Source organism: Helicoverpa zea, chromosome 10 (genome assembly GCF_022581195.2).
Source record: "Helicoverpa zea isolate HzStark_Cry1AcR chromosome 10, ilHelZeax1.1, whole genome shotgun sequence".
Classification (NCBI taxonomy): domain Eukaryota; kingdom Metazoa; phylum Arthropoda; class Insecta; order Lepidoptera; family Noctuidae; genus Helicoverpa; species Helicoverpa zea.
The window spans coordinates 6,522,989-6,539,148 of NC_061461.1; the positions used below are offsets into that span (position 1 = coordinate 6,522,989).

The following is a 16,160-nucleotide window of genomic DNA, read 5'->3' on the forward strand; positions in this document are numbered from 1 at the left end:
AGATTGCGTGTCGTAATATTTTACATCATAAAATTAATCATATCTTTTGATAGAGTGAATCGATTTCGATGAAACAAAAACTAAGTAATACCCCAAGTTACGTAGAATTTTTGTATATAAGCATTGTCTGCATTTAATTCGTAGATTTTACGTGAATCGCGAACAAACAAACAGATAAACAGACAAACAGACAAAAATGATGGAAATGGGTTCTGTTAGTTATCCTTTAAAATGCTGGCTATTTTTTTTGTCAATTTCTTCAATGTACAAAAATTACTTTTCTACAGATTTATTATAAGTATAGAGTATAGATTACGGAATGTAGTCACGATTACGGAAGACAGGTTCTTATATTATGTTATAGATTTTATTGTAGATCAATAAGTTGCGGTCCAAATAACACCTTAGTCTTCTATGAAGTTAATTACTCGTGGGATTTTGACAAAGATCCTCCCGATACTCAATAAGATCTTAGATCACTTTACAAGTTTTGAGTAGGTACCTATTTAAGTAGCGTGTGCGATCCACTTCGGCTACGTGACAACGAAAGGGTGCGTAACCCGATACGAACTCGTATTTTCCTCTTACTTCAACTTCAATACAATAAGATAAACGCGATTGGTAATACGGGTTATCTAATAATCATAAACTTTACGTAGGTACCAGTGATGATAAATGAAACTTTTTTATTTCGTTAAATATTTTATTTCAGGTGTAGAAAATGCAAAAAATATTTGATTGTAAGCTGACGTCTATGTATGTACCTATCCCTTATGAGAATGTTTACTTGGGAAAGCCTCAATGAGTCAGTGTATTGGCATTAACCATTTCATGGTACTGAATGAATGAATATGTCAAACATCGCAGTACCTATCCATATCTAGACATAAAATCTAAAGGTGGTCGTATTGAATCAATGAAATCTTGTAAACACAAACAATTGACACTAGGTGTTTTCGTTGTTATTTCAATGTGGCCCTGATACTCTGAGTCCTGGAAAGTAACTCTTTCAGAGTGTCGTTTGCGATGGTTGCTCAATGACCCGACATTGTGTATATTGATGTCGCTCGTGTTGTCGCATTGATCACAAGTCAAGTTGAAATCTTCTGAAAATGGTTTACTTTCTACTGACGTAGTTTTCTCTTGTAAGCAGGTTTCTTTCTCTGTTGATTTATCAGAGCTGAACATTGATGCCAACGTTTCCGATTCTTCGTCTTTAAGAACTTTGACAGTGCCGCCACGTAGCATATTAAAAGTCATGCAGCAAGAAGGGCAAACAGTATTGTTGAAGTTATTCTCTGGAATGTGCGATTGTGCGTCAATTGGATATCGGTCAGCTTGCACTTCGATATCCTTGGTGTGTTTCAGCTTTTCGCACAACGGTCTACAGGAAATGTAATTACAACTTCTGCATTGACAGTTCACATTAGCTAACTGTTCCTTCAACTTGCGAAGCTCTATAGGCTCTGTACAGTACTGAGGAGATAATATGGTCTGCCACATCATTTCCTGTATGCAGGTTGCTTGGTGCGCTTTTTTAAAACTCATATGGTGAAATGCCAGTACACGGATTCATCTTAATTTAATTGCAACTTATCAATTCATTATTACCAATTGAGCCAAATGTCGAACATCTGATGTGGCTTTTGTAGCCACTACAATTTCGCCAACTTTAAGATCACATTTCGTTTAAATATTGTTATAACAGCTATCAAGCTGACTTTTAACGACGTCTATTACAATTGTTTGTTAATGTCAGTGCGACAACTGAAACTCAACTTTACAAAACACAGAAGTGATGGGGCCATGCGGCCATGCAAGAACTTTGTTCCAAACTTCTTGGAGTCGTGGGCTCATGGAAGTCTCACTGTTGTACTCGCTTAAAATAACACTGAGCAAAAAAACAAATGCAAAAAACTGTTATCTACTTATACATTTTTTAAAATCAGTTTATAACACTTCTTAGAAGTCAAGTAAAAAATATAGGTAGGTAGTCGAATTGAGGATTTCCTCTATGATGTCCTCCTAGCCGATTATCGGCTACGGCGGCTGTTCTCAAGGAAGGAGATTAGGAGATTAGCCAACTGCGCAGGACATAATTATAGTGCACAAGCATTTACGCAGACACAGGTGCACTCACTATTTCTTCTCCGTCATAACCCGATGGGACGGTAATCCGAAACGACCGGAGAGAGATAAGGCGCAGGACCGACATTTACATGCTCTCCGATGCATGGGTGTATCAATCACAACTTCCAGGCTCCGGGCTGCTTTGCGAGTCTTCTAAAACCCACAAAGCGATTTCGGCCTGATTCGGGAATCGAACCCGAGACCTCGTGCTCAGCCGCGCTTGCAACAGCTAGACCAACGAGACAAACTAAACTAAGTATTGGTCCCTCGTTTTCTCGAAGACACCTCGATGGTATTTCTCATAGTGTTGCTGGCCGCTGGCATAAAATTTCTGTTTATGGTTTTAAAACGGTCTAGAAATAGTTTTTTTTTTCTATATGGTTCTACGGGTTCTCTGGTCTTTGCCATTTTGGACCTGTCACAAAGTTCAGCAAAGTCTGCCATTTTCTGTAAAATCAAGAAATATGTATTTCACCAATGCCATGATAATAGATTAAAATAAAGAATGTCGAAATATCACCAAGGCTGCACCGATTCCTGCGCATATAGGACGAAAACGAAAGAAAGGGATGTTGATACGACTCTGACGTCTAACGTGGGTAACCATATGAAATATCTTTAAATATTCAGTCTTGGTAAATAAAACTTAGAAAATATTAAAATTTTAGCCATTCTGCGATTGCCATAATTGTGCATGCAGTGAATGTCCAGACATTTTGGGAATGCTGGCTATTACTGTAACGGAAACAACGTGTGTGTTTGGTACAACAACCCCTAAAATAAGCGAAGAAGAGACGTACCGGTGCACCTCCATTCATAAAACCGCCGCCTGCATTCCAAAGCCAAGCAACCCTAATAAGAAAGAAAAAAAATGAAAGTGTTATTGATTCGTGAGAACAGCAACCCACAACCGACGAGTAAGATCGAATACAGAATTATAGCAGGTGAAATGATCGCGCGATCCTATGTTGGATCAGGAGGAAAATCTAGATTTATATGTGAATCAGACGTAGACATGTACTTGTGTACATGTATATACTAAGATACATTATCAGTCCACAGCACTAAAAAGTACACGGAATCAACGACTTTATTAGAACTCTCTAAAAGTTATGTATGTTGATTCATAGAAGCGGTCAAAACAGCCTCTAGAACTTCCCAGTTCATCTGAATTATAACTTCGTAAAGAAACTGCTGATATCAGATATACCTACCTACACTAAAACCCGAAACCTATTCATTTCAACATTCGAAATTACAAATATGTCAAAATTGCATTTGAATTGCGCAAACTGCAAACCGGAGGAAAAACAAAGCAAGGTACAAAATATATTTTTTTTGTTTGTTAGGTACCTATATCTTACACACTATGCTTATAACTTAGGTACCTAGTGGTTTTCTAGTGAGTAAAACACAAACCATTCAAGCGTTGGGTTCGATTCTAGGTCAGGCAAGTACCTACCAATGCAACTTTTATAACATTGTGTACTTTCTAAGTAGAGTTATAGTATATCGTGGACACCAACAATAAAAGATTTTTTTTAATTATCTCAGTCGGGCCCGACCCCATAAGGGGGTACAAACTAGCAAACAAAATTTCATCTTATAATATTAGATTAGATTGTGAATTGTAATAATTTTTGAGCATTATCTTTGAACGCTGTAAAGCTGAAAATCTGAAAAACTAGTAACACTAGCAGATATTTTGTTGTTTTTTTTTTAAGATTTGATTGACGCTGCTTTAAGTTTAATCACTGGTTGGTAAGTCGTTAGCAAGGCATTTTCTAGCCGTACCTGGCCGAGGCGACGATTTTTATTTTTATTTTTAGGATCAGGTTATGAAGTACCTCTTTTGATCTGTTCGCAGCAACCTGAAACAACTCCATGTAAGCATTGTCCGATAGAACCAGACCTGGAAACAGCCCGAACGTGTAAATGTGAAGCAACTGCGCGCGCCCTAAGCGATGATGTGCCCAGGTTTCTGGGTTTGAAAAACATACGCGATACAGTGCTGAGAGACCAGGAAAACGAAATTGTGCTCAGTCCAAGCGTGCTTAAACAGCGCAAAGACTCGAAGAAGACCAAAGACCTCAAGGAGACGAAAGAGCTCAAAAACCCCAAAGAGCCCAAAGCTCCTAAAGAGCCCAAAGACCCCAAATTCTGCAAACATCCATAAACCCTACCAGAAAATACAGAAATCTCAAACCCAGTGAAAGATGGTGGAAACACAGGCAGTGAAAAAATGCAGCCTGATATAGCAAAGTCCAAATAAAAAATACCAACATCTTTTACGTTCTTTTATTATGATGAAAATGTTAAATAATTACACAAAATATATAAAAGATATTTATAAAGACATCGTCTTTTGGTGTAAAGTATTTTTTAGAGGCAGATCCTTTTGGTATCGAGTGTTCAAACGATTAAAACGTAACAGGTTCGACGTTCGTTGGTTACGACTCTTCAAAACGGTAAACGATAACAGAAATAATGCTGAATGGTTTATCTATTTAATCATTATACTTTTTTTATCGGCTGTTACTTACAGTTTGTACAGATATACTTCATCAAACAGTGTTCGATAAAATAATACCACAGATTAAATTCATTGTAATATTTAACATAAAACATAAGCTTTTCCTTATTAAAATCATTCGTCAACGGTTTTCTCCTTATCTTTATTGCTTTCTTCCTGTTGAATCTTTTTGAATTTTTCAGCCATGTAATTCCAATATTTGCTACGAATTTTGTCGTATTTCCCCGCCAGCGCTTGACAAAGTTCTATGGCTCTAGTCGCATTATGTAAACAGCTGGTCTCCTCTTTTTTGATGGCTTCATTACAAATATCTATGAGGAATGCTAGCAAGTATGGAGAACGACACTTATTCTTGTAAAGTTCTTCACAGAACGAAGTGACGACGCCATTCCCGCTTACACCTTCACCTCTTTTGTCATGTATTAATACACCTCTAAGATAATTCCACGCACTTTCATTGTTTTTAATAAATTTAATTTTCTCCAATGCATAGCAAATTTCTTTCTGTACATTCAGGTCTGACCAGCCTAAGTAATTATTCATGACAAAGTACCTTTGGTTCCATGCGGAATTGTTACGCACGTCATCTGTGATAAGGTGATCAACAAAGTCCATTTCCTTTTCATAGAGCCTGTGAAAAATAACATCATAATAAATCACCTTGCTAAGACAATATTTAACTCTTTTTACAACCTCTAAAATTATGGACTGGAAAGGCACTAACATTTAGGGTTCTCTCGGTTCCAAGCATTTGAGGCTTTTGCGTGATTATTTATATAAAGTGGTGTTCATGGTGATCATAACTCACCAAACTGTAGTAACTCCAAATTGTCATGGCCATAAGAAACATGCAATATGAAAACAGCCTAAGCTGACAGTATTTAGTCAAGATGTTGATCAATATATTGATTTCATGATGATGTAATTTCAAAAATGCAAATTATCAAGTCAAGCTAGCACAGCACTCGTTGGCTGTTCATAATTCAATATTTAAATAACAAACCAAATATCTAAATAAACAGGCAAAGTTTTTATAAAGTATAGTAGATATTTACCCAAAAGTTTTGATGGCCCATTGTCTGTGCTGCCATGCATGATAGTTTTTAGGGTCTTGCATCAGAGCGTCTCTAGTTAACTCTAGCTCCTGTGAGGGATCTTGCAGCCACTCTACAAGGACTCTCCGGTGATGCCAAACCTGTGGGCACAATGTTAAGGTTTTAATTTTTCTATTGAGAAGAAAATAAGGCAAATACGTGAAACTGTTTTGGATAATGTGTAATTTATATTGCTTGTGTTGTTTTTGTATAGTACGTGTTCGTTTCCCAAATAAAATAAATAAAACCTGTTCAACAAGGAAAATACTATTTTGTGTTGTTTTTTTTTTTCTCAGCTTTAACAAGTTTTTTCATAACATAAACAATTTTGTTTAGTACAAAACCTTATTATTTATCTATTAAAGTTGATGATTCATACCTGATAGTTTTTGGGTGAGTTTTTAATGACAACTTCTACATAATCTAACTCTTGTCTTAAGTCAGTCCCCAAAGCTTTCAGCAGATCTCTCCTGTAATAAATTAAACAAATTATATGATTAAATATTTATTCATCTAGCTAGATCAACAAATAAATAGATAGTGACCAAATGGTTCACTGATAAGCTATTGAACTACGTGTTTTTATTTAAGATTTCAAGAGAATATGTAATTAGTAGATTGTGCAAGGTTTTGTCAGTAATCATTAGGTATATCTTGTGTCTTATTAAATTGGCAAACCCTGACATATATGCAATATGTTTCTTAGGCCTTTATAAGTCCTTGTCGTGTCCAATTTATAGGACAGGTGCTTTTAATAGTTCTTTGAAGAGATCATATTCTTGTTTATTAGAAGTAAAAATTATACTATCAAACTAAATATTCTATTAGGCAATCAACATAATCAAAACTGATTTAATATGGCATTATCTGCTGACACAGCATGACAATTGAAAACAAATTATGATAAGCCCATTTTCAGCCATATAAAGGCTTACATACACACTCAAAAATGAAATTTTACATCTCATAAACATATTTATTTTTAACCCAGATCATCATATATCACCTTTACAATGCAAAACAATAGGCGTATAACAAGATGTTATTTTTGATCTAATTGGTATCATTGGCAGTCATCCAGTCATTATAAATTTACAGGTTCATTATAGTGTTTAGCTGATAAATATATTCCTGCCAGTGCTAATGAAGACAGGCATTATCTTTATGTTATTTTAAACCCACCTGTATTGCCACACTGTGTAGTTAGCTGGATTTAGTTCCACAGCATCTTTAGTAAGATGTAAAGCTCGTTCAGACCTCTCATTGTTTTTAAGTACAGCTCGGAAGTAATCATACACATCCACAACTGGAATTAAAAATGCATTTAGTTAGAGACTTTTGAACATTTATCAAGGGAACATATATTCAGTAATAGTTTTTTTGGTGATGGAACTTCTCAAAAGTTATACCAAGTGAAATATAGCAGTCAAAGGGTCATTCTAGGGTCATCAGCATGATATTGGAAAACATAATCAAGTTATGGAAATGAATGCATTGAGCTTTAATGACTTAGTGTCCTTTCTAAACTGAAGGTTAAAATTTAATGATGTAATTAAATATAGGAATATTAACTCAATTTTAAGAACAAACTGTAGAACCGTAGTTACCGTATACGTACATTTCTCAGAATGAGCAATGACAACGACTAGGTTAGGACCTTCATCCTCCGGCACGGGAGTCACGTCGCTCCATTCTGGGCGATCCTTGTAGTACGTCCACGCAACGTCGCTGTCCCCGCTATCAGACATACTCACTACGATTCAAGACTACAACTAAACCTGCCAGACAATTTACACAAGTACAATGTGAATGTTTACGACCACTATCACTCACTCACTGGCTATAAAGATAATACATGTGCACACAGGAGTAACGCGACGTGAACAAACAAGCGCAGGTATCTAGGCCGAAGGTATTACTGACTTAAAAGTAGGTAAGTCCCGTATCTTTATTTATACACAAGTAATTTTTGTTTTATTTATTCAGATTCCACTTGGCAAATGAAAAATGGCAACTAGAACTACGTCAACAAAACTGACAATCGCCTGCTGCTGCCACAGAACTGCAAAGGATCCCTTGACATTTGTGACGTTAATTTGACGTATCAAATGTGACTGAGTGCTGAAATACCTTTACTCTTTTTTTTTTTTTTTTTTTTTTTTTAATCTTCTTTATTAAGGGATTTTTGTACACAATAAGCGACGATGTCAATCCCATCGTACTTCTATAAACATATGGACTTACTTTCTAAACTAATAAGAAACCTAAATAACACAAAAATTTAAGCTCCAAATATTTGTTAACTAAATTACTATAGTAAAAAAGTATACAGCAATTTTGCTGCTTTTGATGCAGGGTTAGCCAAAATGCCATGGAACACACCAACATCCATTGCAGACAACTTCATCCATTTGAGAAGTGCATTTCTTTTATCCGCGTATCGGACACATTCCACCAACACATGCTGTATGTCCTCTTTCTTGCCACAAACCTCACAGTTAGGAGAGTTTAATTTTCGCATCAAGTACGCAAAATTGTTTAGTGGAACATGTCCTGATCGCATTCGATGTGCCACGACAACTTGTCTACGATTTAGGTGCGCCTCGGCGAACCAAGGTATATGAGGAGGCTCACATTGTATACTTTTATACCAGATTCCTTTCCATTTCGATCTTTCATTAAAATGTTCCTTCCAAGACAAATAGTTTATTTTTTTATATTTACTTAATATTTCCGAGTAACTAGGTAAAATGTTAGGTGTTTGTTTGCCTGACAGAATGGCATCTTTGGCTAATTTGTCAGCCTCCTCATTACCCACAAGGCCAACATGAGATGGTACCCACTGCAAAATTACTTTTCTACCTGTTTGTTGAAAGTATTGTATCTGTTCCAGAATTGTATACGCAATCGCTAACCCCTTACATCCATTGCGTACACATTTAGCAATATGCTGAAGGGCGCTTCTGCTATCTGTACATATCACCACTTTCATCAAACTTAACTCAAGCACATATTTCAGAGCCTCAGAAATGGCAAATAGTTCAGCTGTCATGATGGAGATGTGTTTATTCATACTATAAGTTCCATGACACTTGTTTAGTAAATCACAAAAAGCTGCACCTACTCCATCTGGTGTTTTGGACCCATCTGTATAAATGACATTCCAGCCAGTGTATCCCTCCCGTAATTCATTAAGGGTATTATATTTTAAAGAGTTATTATCATAATGTGATTTTGGACCAGTTACACTAGCTAGATTACATTTTATAGAATCATTAACATCTATATTGGACACCCATGTCTTCACAGTAAACATAAAGCCTGGATAGGAAGACGAAATCTCTTCAGTTTTTGTCATATTATGTGAAGTAACCAGTAAAGGTTTCCTCTTTCCATTCCAGTAACTATATTCCATCATACTATTAAGTTCTGTAATCAATCTTATAGAACTATCGTTTGACCTAGACTCTAGCTTTAAACAAAATTTATAAGAGAGGAATTGTCTTCTATGTTGTAGAGGAGGTATGCTCAACTCACTCTCCATTACGTGTACCGGAGTAGACTTAATAAAACCACCGATTATTCTTAATCCTAGATTTTGTAGTTTATCCAATTTGAATGTGTGACTATTTGCAGAATTATCGTACAAAAAACATCCGTAATCAATTCTACTTCTAATAAGAGCCATATAAAGTCTACGCATATGGATAGGGTGAATACCCCATGACGATCCCGCCAGAACTTTAAGCAGCTGTATTTTCTTTTGAGAACTCTCGTACAACTCGTTAACATGCTTCCCCCATCTTAAACATTTGTCCAACCACATTCCTAGATATTTGATGCAATCGACTATTTCTAACGTATTTTTGTTTACTTTAATATCGACTGAAAGCCTTTTACGTCCTCTGGTAAATATGCATAATTTTGACTTATTGCAAGATAATTCCAATCCTAGCACGTCTATTGCTGATACAAAGAAATCTAACGCTTGATGCATATTATCAACGCTGTCATCTAATTTATTGTTATTACAGTATAGCACAAAGTCGTCAGCGTATTGACTGACGCACACGTTATTGATTCCTTGACAAATATTAGCCGTAATTATATTAAAGAGAAGGGGGGATAGAGGATCACCCTGAGCAATTCCTTTACCAGTCCATCTTATATATAGCCTGTCGCTTTCATCAGCTTTAATAGTCAGATGTCTTTCTTTTAAAAATTCCCAAATATAAGAACAAATATATTTCCCCACTTTCAAATCATTCAGAATGTGTACAACTCTATCAATAAGAACGTTATTATAAGCCCCTTCAATATCCAAAAAGCAGCTACAGTTGGGATATTTTTGGTAAATCCAATTTGTATTTTAGTTACCAATCTTGCAAGACTATCATGACATGAGTGATTTCGTCTGAAACCAGTTGTATTAGGAGATAGAATTTTATTATATTCTGTAAACCATTCCAGTCGTTTCAGGATCATGGAATGAAATATTTTGCACAGACAAGACATTAAAGCGATTGGACGGAGCTTACTACCGGAAGCACTGCCAGTTTTCGGAATCGATATAATATAAATATCTCGCCATTGAGACGGGATTGATGATGTTTTAAAAATTAAATTATATACGTCTAGTAAATATTTTTTAGCAACAATAGGCAAATTAAAAATCATGGAGTATGTTATATTATCTGAACCTGGAGATGTATCTTTAGCTTTCAAGCATGATTCTAATTCTTGTTTAGAGAATTCACAGTTTAGCGGGGACTCCCCATTATCAAATGAAGGTTTTGGGGCCATTACAAAGTCTGGGGCCAATGAATTCAGTAATTCTTCCTTTTTTCGGTCCGATGAATAAGATCTCGTCTGCCTGTAACCCTTCATCCAGCGCATTTTCCTCCACATGGTTGATGACGTTGTATTTTCATCAATACTGTCACAGAAATTATGAAAAGATTTAGACCTAGCTTGCCTTATGATCTTTTGACTTTCACCCTCTTATTATAAAAACTGCCACAAGTAGTGGTTTAAACCAGACTGAAGACGTCTTGGTTTGTTACGGTACTTACGATAGTCTTTACATCCTTATTACAAAACGTAGACTAAGAGAAGACTGTTTGGTACTTCGATTTGTCTGTGGTTCAAATAATATCCACAGATTATAAGCAACAAATATTTAAATCATTCGTTCAATCGTTCCGAATTCTATGCGCCGTTCCTTTTTACATTACTTTATTAAGTGCATTTTGATGAAAAATAAATAACTATGATAATAAAACAAATGTCTATGCGGTTGAAAATATTACGTTTTATTATTTAAAGGTAATTTTATATTTCTAGTATCTTTTAACGATATACACGATCCAATTATTCTCTTTTAAACAACTATCGAGTTTGCGCGTATAACGGAACGTCAGTTTGTTATGTTTTGTTTTTAGGTTAGGAATAACTTGGAATACTTTCATCCCGATTTAAATGATTAAATAAGACGTTGTGCATCTCATTAGAACCTCTTCAAAATTAAATGCACAATAACTTATAAGTACACAGTATATCGCGTGCATTAAATTACCAAAAAAAGGAAACAACATAAAAGTAGAAAACTATCTTTTATTCCGATGTCTATTTATACAGTCAAACGCACTGATACATGTTGGAAACACAATCACACAATCTTGATCCGAATCTTGTTCGTATTATTTCGAAAAACGTAAATCGATATTTATATCGAAAATTGTCGTCAGGTAATTTGAAGAGATTTTCTCGATGACGCACTCTGTTGGGTCTCCGGACACTCTCAATAGTATTCTAACACATCCAAGTATTCCAAATCACACATATTTATATCCACTTTCGTTTTTTTCATCACAAAACAAATAACCTCAAAAGTAAATAATGTCGGAATTTGACGTTTGTCGACTAAGTACTGCAGTTAAACTAGGGGGCTCGATGGTTTATCTTTTGTACTACAGATAGTAATAGGACTTGCGATAAACTGCGTTTTGTAATAACGTTTTTTCAAGGTCGTACTTAAAGCTGGATTAAAGGTAGTACAAAAGCCGATACTTATTTGTTACCGCGTTTTATAATAAGAGGGTCAGAGATTTTAACATTAAGTATATCCAGATTTTGAGGTATGGGGTTTTTTCTAAAGTTAGTTAAGGCTAAACGACGTTCGGCTACGACTTTGGAAATTTGTTGATTCCAGTATATTTTTGGTTTAAATTTACGGGCTGGATTATTGCATATTTTTATAAATGGAATAGTTTTATCAGCAGCTTTATTAACTAAGTTATTAAAATAGCTATACATATTTTGAACGTTTTCTGATGGAGGCGGAAATTCCACAATATTTTCGGAGATAATTTGACGATAGCTAGCCCAGTCAGCTTTTTTAAAATTTCGCCTTAAAGTAATATTAATTACGTCAGGATATTTGAAACTCATTATTATAATGAGGTGGTCACTACCAAGGCTTTCGTTACTAACGCTCCAAGAACTATTGACAGCTATGTCTGTGGTACAGAAAGAAACATCGGGGGAAGTTTTTTGTAAAAAACCACTTACGAGCTTCATTCTAGTGGGATCGCCATTATTTAATGAGATGAAATTATTTTCCATTGCAGCTTCGAACAATTGTTTACCTCTAGAATCGTTTTTGTTCGACCAGCAGGTGTGGTGGCCATTAAAGTCACCGGCAATAATAGTTTTATTGGAAAACATAGAAAAAATTTGTTCCCAATCTAATTGGGAGGTTCTGACAGAAGATGGACAATAGACTGAAATTATGTTATGAACTAATTTACAGTTAAGAATTTTAATGTGTAATAGTTCTATACCTGAGTTACTCACATTCATGGGGACAATCAACGTCTTCAAAGATTTATGTGTAATAACCGACACTCCTCCATATGAGTCATGCCTGTCTTTTCTATAAACATTATATTCACTTATATTTATGCGGCTATCTGCATCGAGCCAAGTTTCGCTTAAAATAGCGACATGGATGTTTCCTCTGTTTAGTAATAACTCTAAATCAATTAATTTCGGCTTCAGGCTCTGTGCATTCCACTGATAAATGTTGATACTAGTGGTAATAGTTTGGACACTATCCATCAATTATAGATTTAAAAAGTCTACTTACAATGTCAAAATCCTTAAAATACGCAAAAACATATACCACAATTTCTTCTACTAATACTTTTATGACCTTCTTCATCTTCTGTTCCAAAGAACAATCGTCCAAAACGATATCTTTAACCTTGTTATAAAGCTTTCTCAGTGTAGATTTGTTTTCATCTTTATTGGGAGTTTCTTCGATTGTTTTTTCATTCTTCCTTCCTTGCTGGCCTGGTTGTTCATGTTGTTCCGTGCAGCCCTTAGATTGTTCTTTTTTATTCTCATTCTGTTTTTTCTTTTTCTTCTTCTTATTCGATTTGGGTGTCGTTCTATTTTCGTAACCTTCTTCCCCTTCACTTTCTATAGAAACACTCGAATCCATGCAAGTATTTATTAGATTAATTGTAGGTTCTACGGGTATCAGAGCATCCTTGTATGTTCAGACTTCTTGGTCGTTTCCTCATTTCTTTATTTTTAATTTTTCTTCCTGCCATGACGGGTTTCGCTTTTGTTTTCACTTCTCTTTGGGAAAGTCAAAAAATTGGTATCGCCCGCGGCTCGTCGCGCGATAAAAATAAGAAAAACCCATAAAAGCCTCGCTAGAAGTGCTGTCTGTTAGTGCCTCGATCACCCGGACTCGTGAAAAGACAATACGAAGCAAGTGCAGAGAAAGTGTCCCGCTGGCCGGCCGGCATTCGAGTGTTCCGTCGTCGGCAGACTGCCTTCCTGTCCACTTCCCTGTTTCCCAGGTAAGTTTGCCTTTTTCACCTACATTGAGGGTCACGGGGTTTCAACGGGGACTTCAACGGAGTTTGCAGTAACGCCAGCAATTTCTCCAGCGAGGCCCATCCATTCTTCTTTTGGTGCCTCCTGTGAGGTACGAATTTCCTCATAAAATCTCGTAAATACTAATATTTCTCAGTAATATTTTCTCAAAATAATATTTCCTATCGAGTTTTCGATCTGTTCCACTCGCAAAACTTCTTATACCTAAGAGTATTGTTGCTGCATTCGCCGGTGATCTCTTATAAGTAGTTCGTAGTGACAGTTGTGCTCGAAGGATTTTATTTTAACTATAAACCAATCAGTTAACTTTTTCTTTCTTCATTCAGTAGTCTCTGAGCAAGATGGAAGTAGAATTGAAATCGTTGATTAAAGAACGCGAGTATGCGTTCAAAAACATGCAAATTATTTACGACTTAGTTAAAAGTTGCCAAGAAAGTAAAGCAAAAATATCTACTTTCAAGACCAGATATAAGTCAATAGAAAAAATTCGCGATACTTATGTTGAAGTCTGTAAACAAATTAATAAAATACAATTAAAAATTAATCCGCAGTTCGTAATTGATGATCACGTTTTGTTGTCGTTTGACGAGTTATATTACGCGGCCGTTGAGTTTGCCGATTCGCTTGACTCTAGTACGTGTGCGCCATTGGCAGTAGCATCTTGTACACAATCATCGATTGCTGCTGTAAAGCTACCTAAGTTGCAAATTCCAAAATTCGATGGCCAGATCGAAAACTGGCAGACGTTTAAAGATAGCTACGAGCCATTAGTGCATAATAACGCCTCGTTATCCGATATAGAAAAATTTCACTATCTAATTCCATGTTTGTCCGGCAGTGCGTTGTCGCTCACGAAAGGCGTTCCTATTACATCAGCGAAGTACGCTGTCGTATATAACGCGCTCATCGATAGGTTCGACAGCAAGCGCATTCTCGCGACAACTTATTTAGAGAAATTATTTAAATTATCCCCAATTCAAAAACCATCGCTATCGAATCTATCCGAATTAACTAATACACTGTATGAAAGTGTCAATGCACTTCGTGCTCTAAATATTAACGATTTAAGTGAATTTATTTTATTTTACATTGCGTCTCGACCTCTTGACTTTGACACTAGGCGAAGGTTCGAGTTGGAGAATAAGGACGAAATTCCTACGTTCAATAACTTTCTGGCTTATTTACAAAATTATATAAAAGTTCTGGAAGTAAGTCAGCCACCCGCGTTAGCTGGCTCTTCCAACATTAATAAATCTAACGTTCGGACTAACAAAGCCGAAAATCATGGTCGCCAGCGAACGTCATTAATTTCCTTAAATATTAAGCAACCTACCTCAAATAATACCAAGTCAGACCAGATAATATGCGCTTGTTGCAATGAAAGTCATTCTGTGTACCGTTGCGGAAAGATGCATTCAATGTCGGTTGATCAACGCAGAACATTAGTTAAAGATTTGCGTCTGTGTACTAACTGTTTGCGTCCTGGTCACGATAATGTTAACTGCAAATCAAAGTTGTCTTGCTATATTTGTAACGAGAGACATAATACACTGCTGCATATCGAACGTCAAAGTAAAGAAACACAGGCGGGTGATTCAAAGGTGACTGTGAGAGCGGGTTCAAGCACCACGCTTACCTGCTCATCTACAACAGCTGAACCGTTCAAGAGTACAAAGATCTTAGGTACTGCTGTAGTGCGCTTGCGTCACTCAGATGGTTCTATGCAGTATGCTCGTGCGCTCATCGACAGCGGGTCGATGGATTCGTTGATCACAAATGAGTGCGCACGCAGATTAGGTTTGCGGATTAGAAAATGCAACTTAACCGTGTCTGGGCTTGGTCAAAATTTCGTTAATATCAAGGGTCACACTGTTGGTTCGATAATACCTCGGTTGAGTGAGTCACCACAGTTTGACATCTCTTTGGTAGTTTTACCAAAGATTGCGGGAATGATGCCTTCGTCATCGCTGCCGATGTACGTCAAGGATCATTTCGCACACTTAGATCTCGCCGACTGCGATTTCTATAAATCGGGTCCGATCGATCTTTTATTAGGAGTTGAGTGTTTTGACCAGATATATACTGGCTCTCGTTACACTCCCGGTCCCGGGTTACCCTGCGCGTTATCGAGTGTATTCGGCTGGGTGATAACAGGTCAGTTTCTTCATAACACGTCAACTCTGACACCAGATCAATCCGTTACGTCACTCGTCGCGTCATCCAGTGCGCTCGACGATACCGTTCAACGGTTCTGGGAGTCTGAGGAGCCGCCGAAACGTAGAATTTCCGGCCCTGAAGACAAAGTTCACGAAGTTTGTGAACAAAAATACAAATCCGGTACATGTCGTACTCCGGAGGGAAGGTATGTAGTTCCTTTGGTGTTAAAGGATTATGCCTCTTCCCTTGGTGATTCTTATCGCCACGTTTTAAATCGATTTCTCAAACTAGAGAAACGTTTATGTACTCAAACTGAGTCAAAAACGGAATATCAGGAT

At 36.5% G+C, this 16,160-nt stretch overlaps 3 protein-coding genes across 3 annotated transcripts; 1 reads left to right on the plus strand and 2 right to left on the minus strand.

Moving 5' to 3' along the window:
* Positions 1-689: 689 nt before the first annotated feature.
* Positions 690-1,959, minus strand: LOC124633878. Its single transcript, XM_047169250.1, has one exon. The coding sequence runs from the start codon at positions 1,546-1,548 to the stop codon at positions 871-873; it is 678 nt and encodes a 225-aa protein (XP_047025206.1). The 5' UTR covers positions 1,549-1,959; the 3' UTR covers positions 690-870.
* Positions 1,960-3,393: 1,434 nt separating this feature from the next.
* LOC124633906 lies at positions 3,394-4,306 on the plus strand. The gene is made up of 2 exons (XM_047169275.1): positions 3,394-3,450; positions 3,998-4,306. The coding sequence occupies exons 1-2, from the start codon at positions 3,394-3,396 to the stop codon at positions 4,304-4,306; spliced, it is 366 nt and encodes a 121-aa protein (XP_047025231.1).
* A 108-nt stretch (positions 4,307-4,414) lies between these two features.
* Positions 4,415-7,831, minus strand: LOC124633905 (protein farnesyltransferase/geranylgeranyltransferase type-1 subunit alpha). The gene is made up of 5 exons (XM_047169274.1): positions 7,376-7,831; positions 6,940-7,063; positions 6,137-6,227; positions 5,719-5,858; positions 4,415-5,294 (listed from the first exon to the last, which is right to left on the minus strand). The coding sequence occupies exons 1-5, from the start codon at positions 7,503-7,505 to the stop codon at positions 4,778-4,780; spliced, it is 1,002 nt and encodes a 333-aa protein (XP_047025230.1). The 5' UTR covers positions 7,506-7,831; the 3' UTR covers positions 4,415-4,777.
* Between the last annotated feature and the right edge of the window lie 8,329 nt (positions 7,832-16,160).

Bases quoted from the DNA above. Each gene is read 5' to 3' on its own strand.
- LOC124633878 (XM_047169250.1), bottom strand. From the start codon at position 1,548: ATGAGTTTTAAAAAAGCGCACCAAGCAACCTGCATACAGGAAATGATG.
- LOC124633906 (XM_047169275.1), top strand. From the start codon at position 3,394: ATGTCAAAATTGCATTTGAATTGCGCAAACTGCAAACCGGAGGAAAAA. The intron at 3,451-3,997 runs GTACAAAATATA...ATCTGTTCGCAG, and splicing joins CGGAGGAAAAACAAAGCAAG to CAACCTGAAACAACTCCATG.
- LOC124633905 (XM_047169274.1), bottom strand. From the start codon at position 7,505: ATGTCTGATAGCGGGGACAGCGACGTTGCGTGGACGTACTACAAGGAT. The intron at 6,228-6,939 runs GTGGGTTTAAAA...AATTTATTACAG, and splicing joins TACACAGTGTGGCAATACAG to GAGAGATCTGCTGAAAGCTT. The intron at 5,295-5,718 runs GTAAATATCTAC...TATTTTTCACAG, and splicing joins TGGGCCATCAAAACTTTTGG to GCTCTATGAAAAGGAAATGG.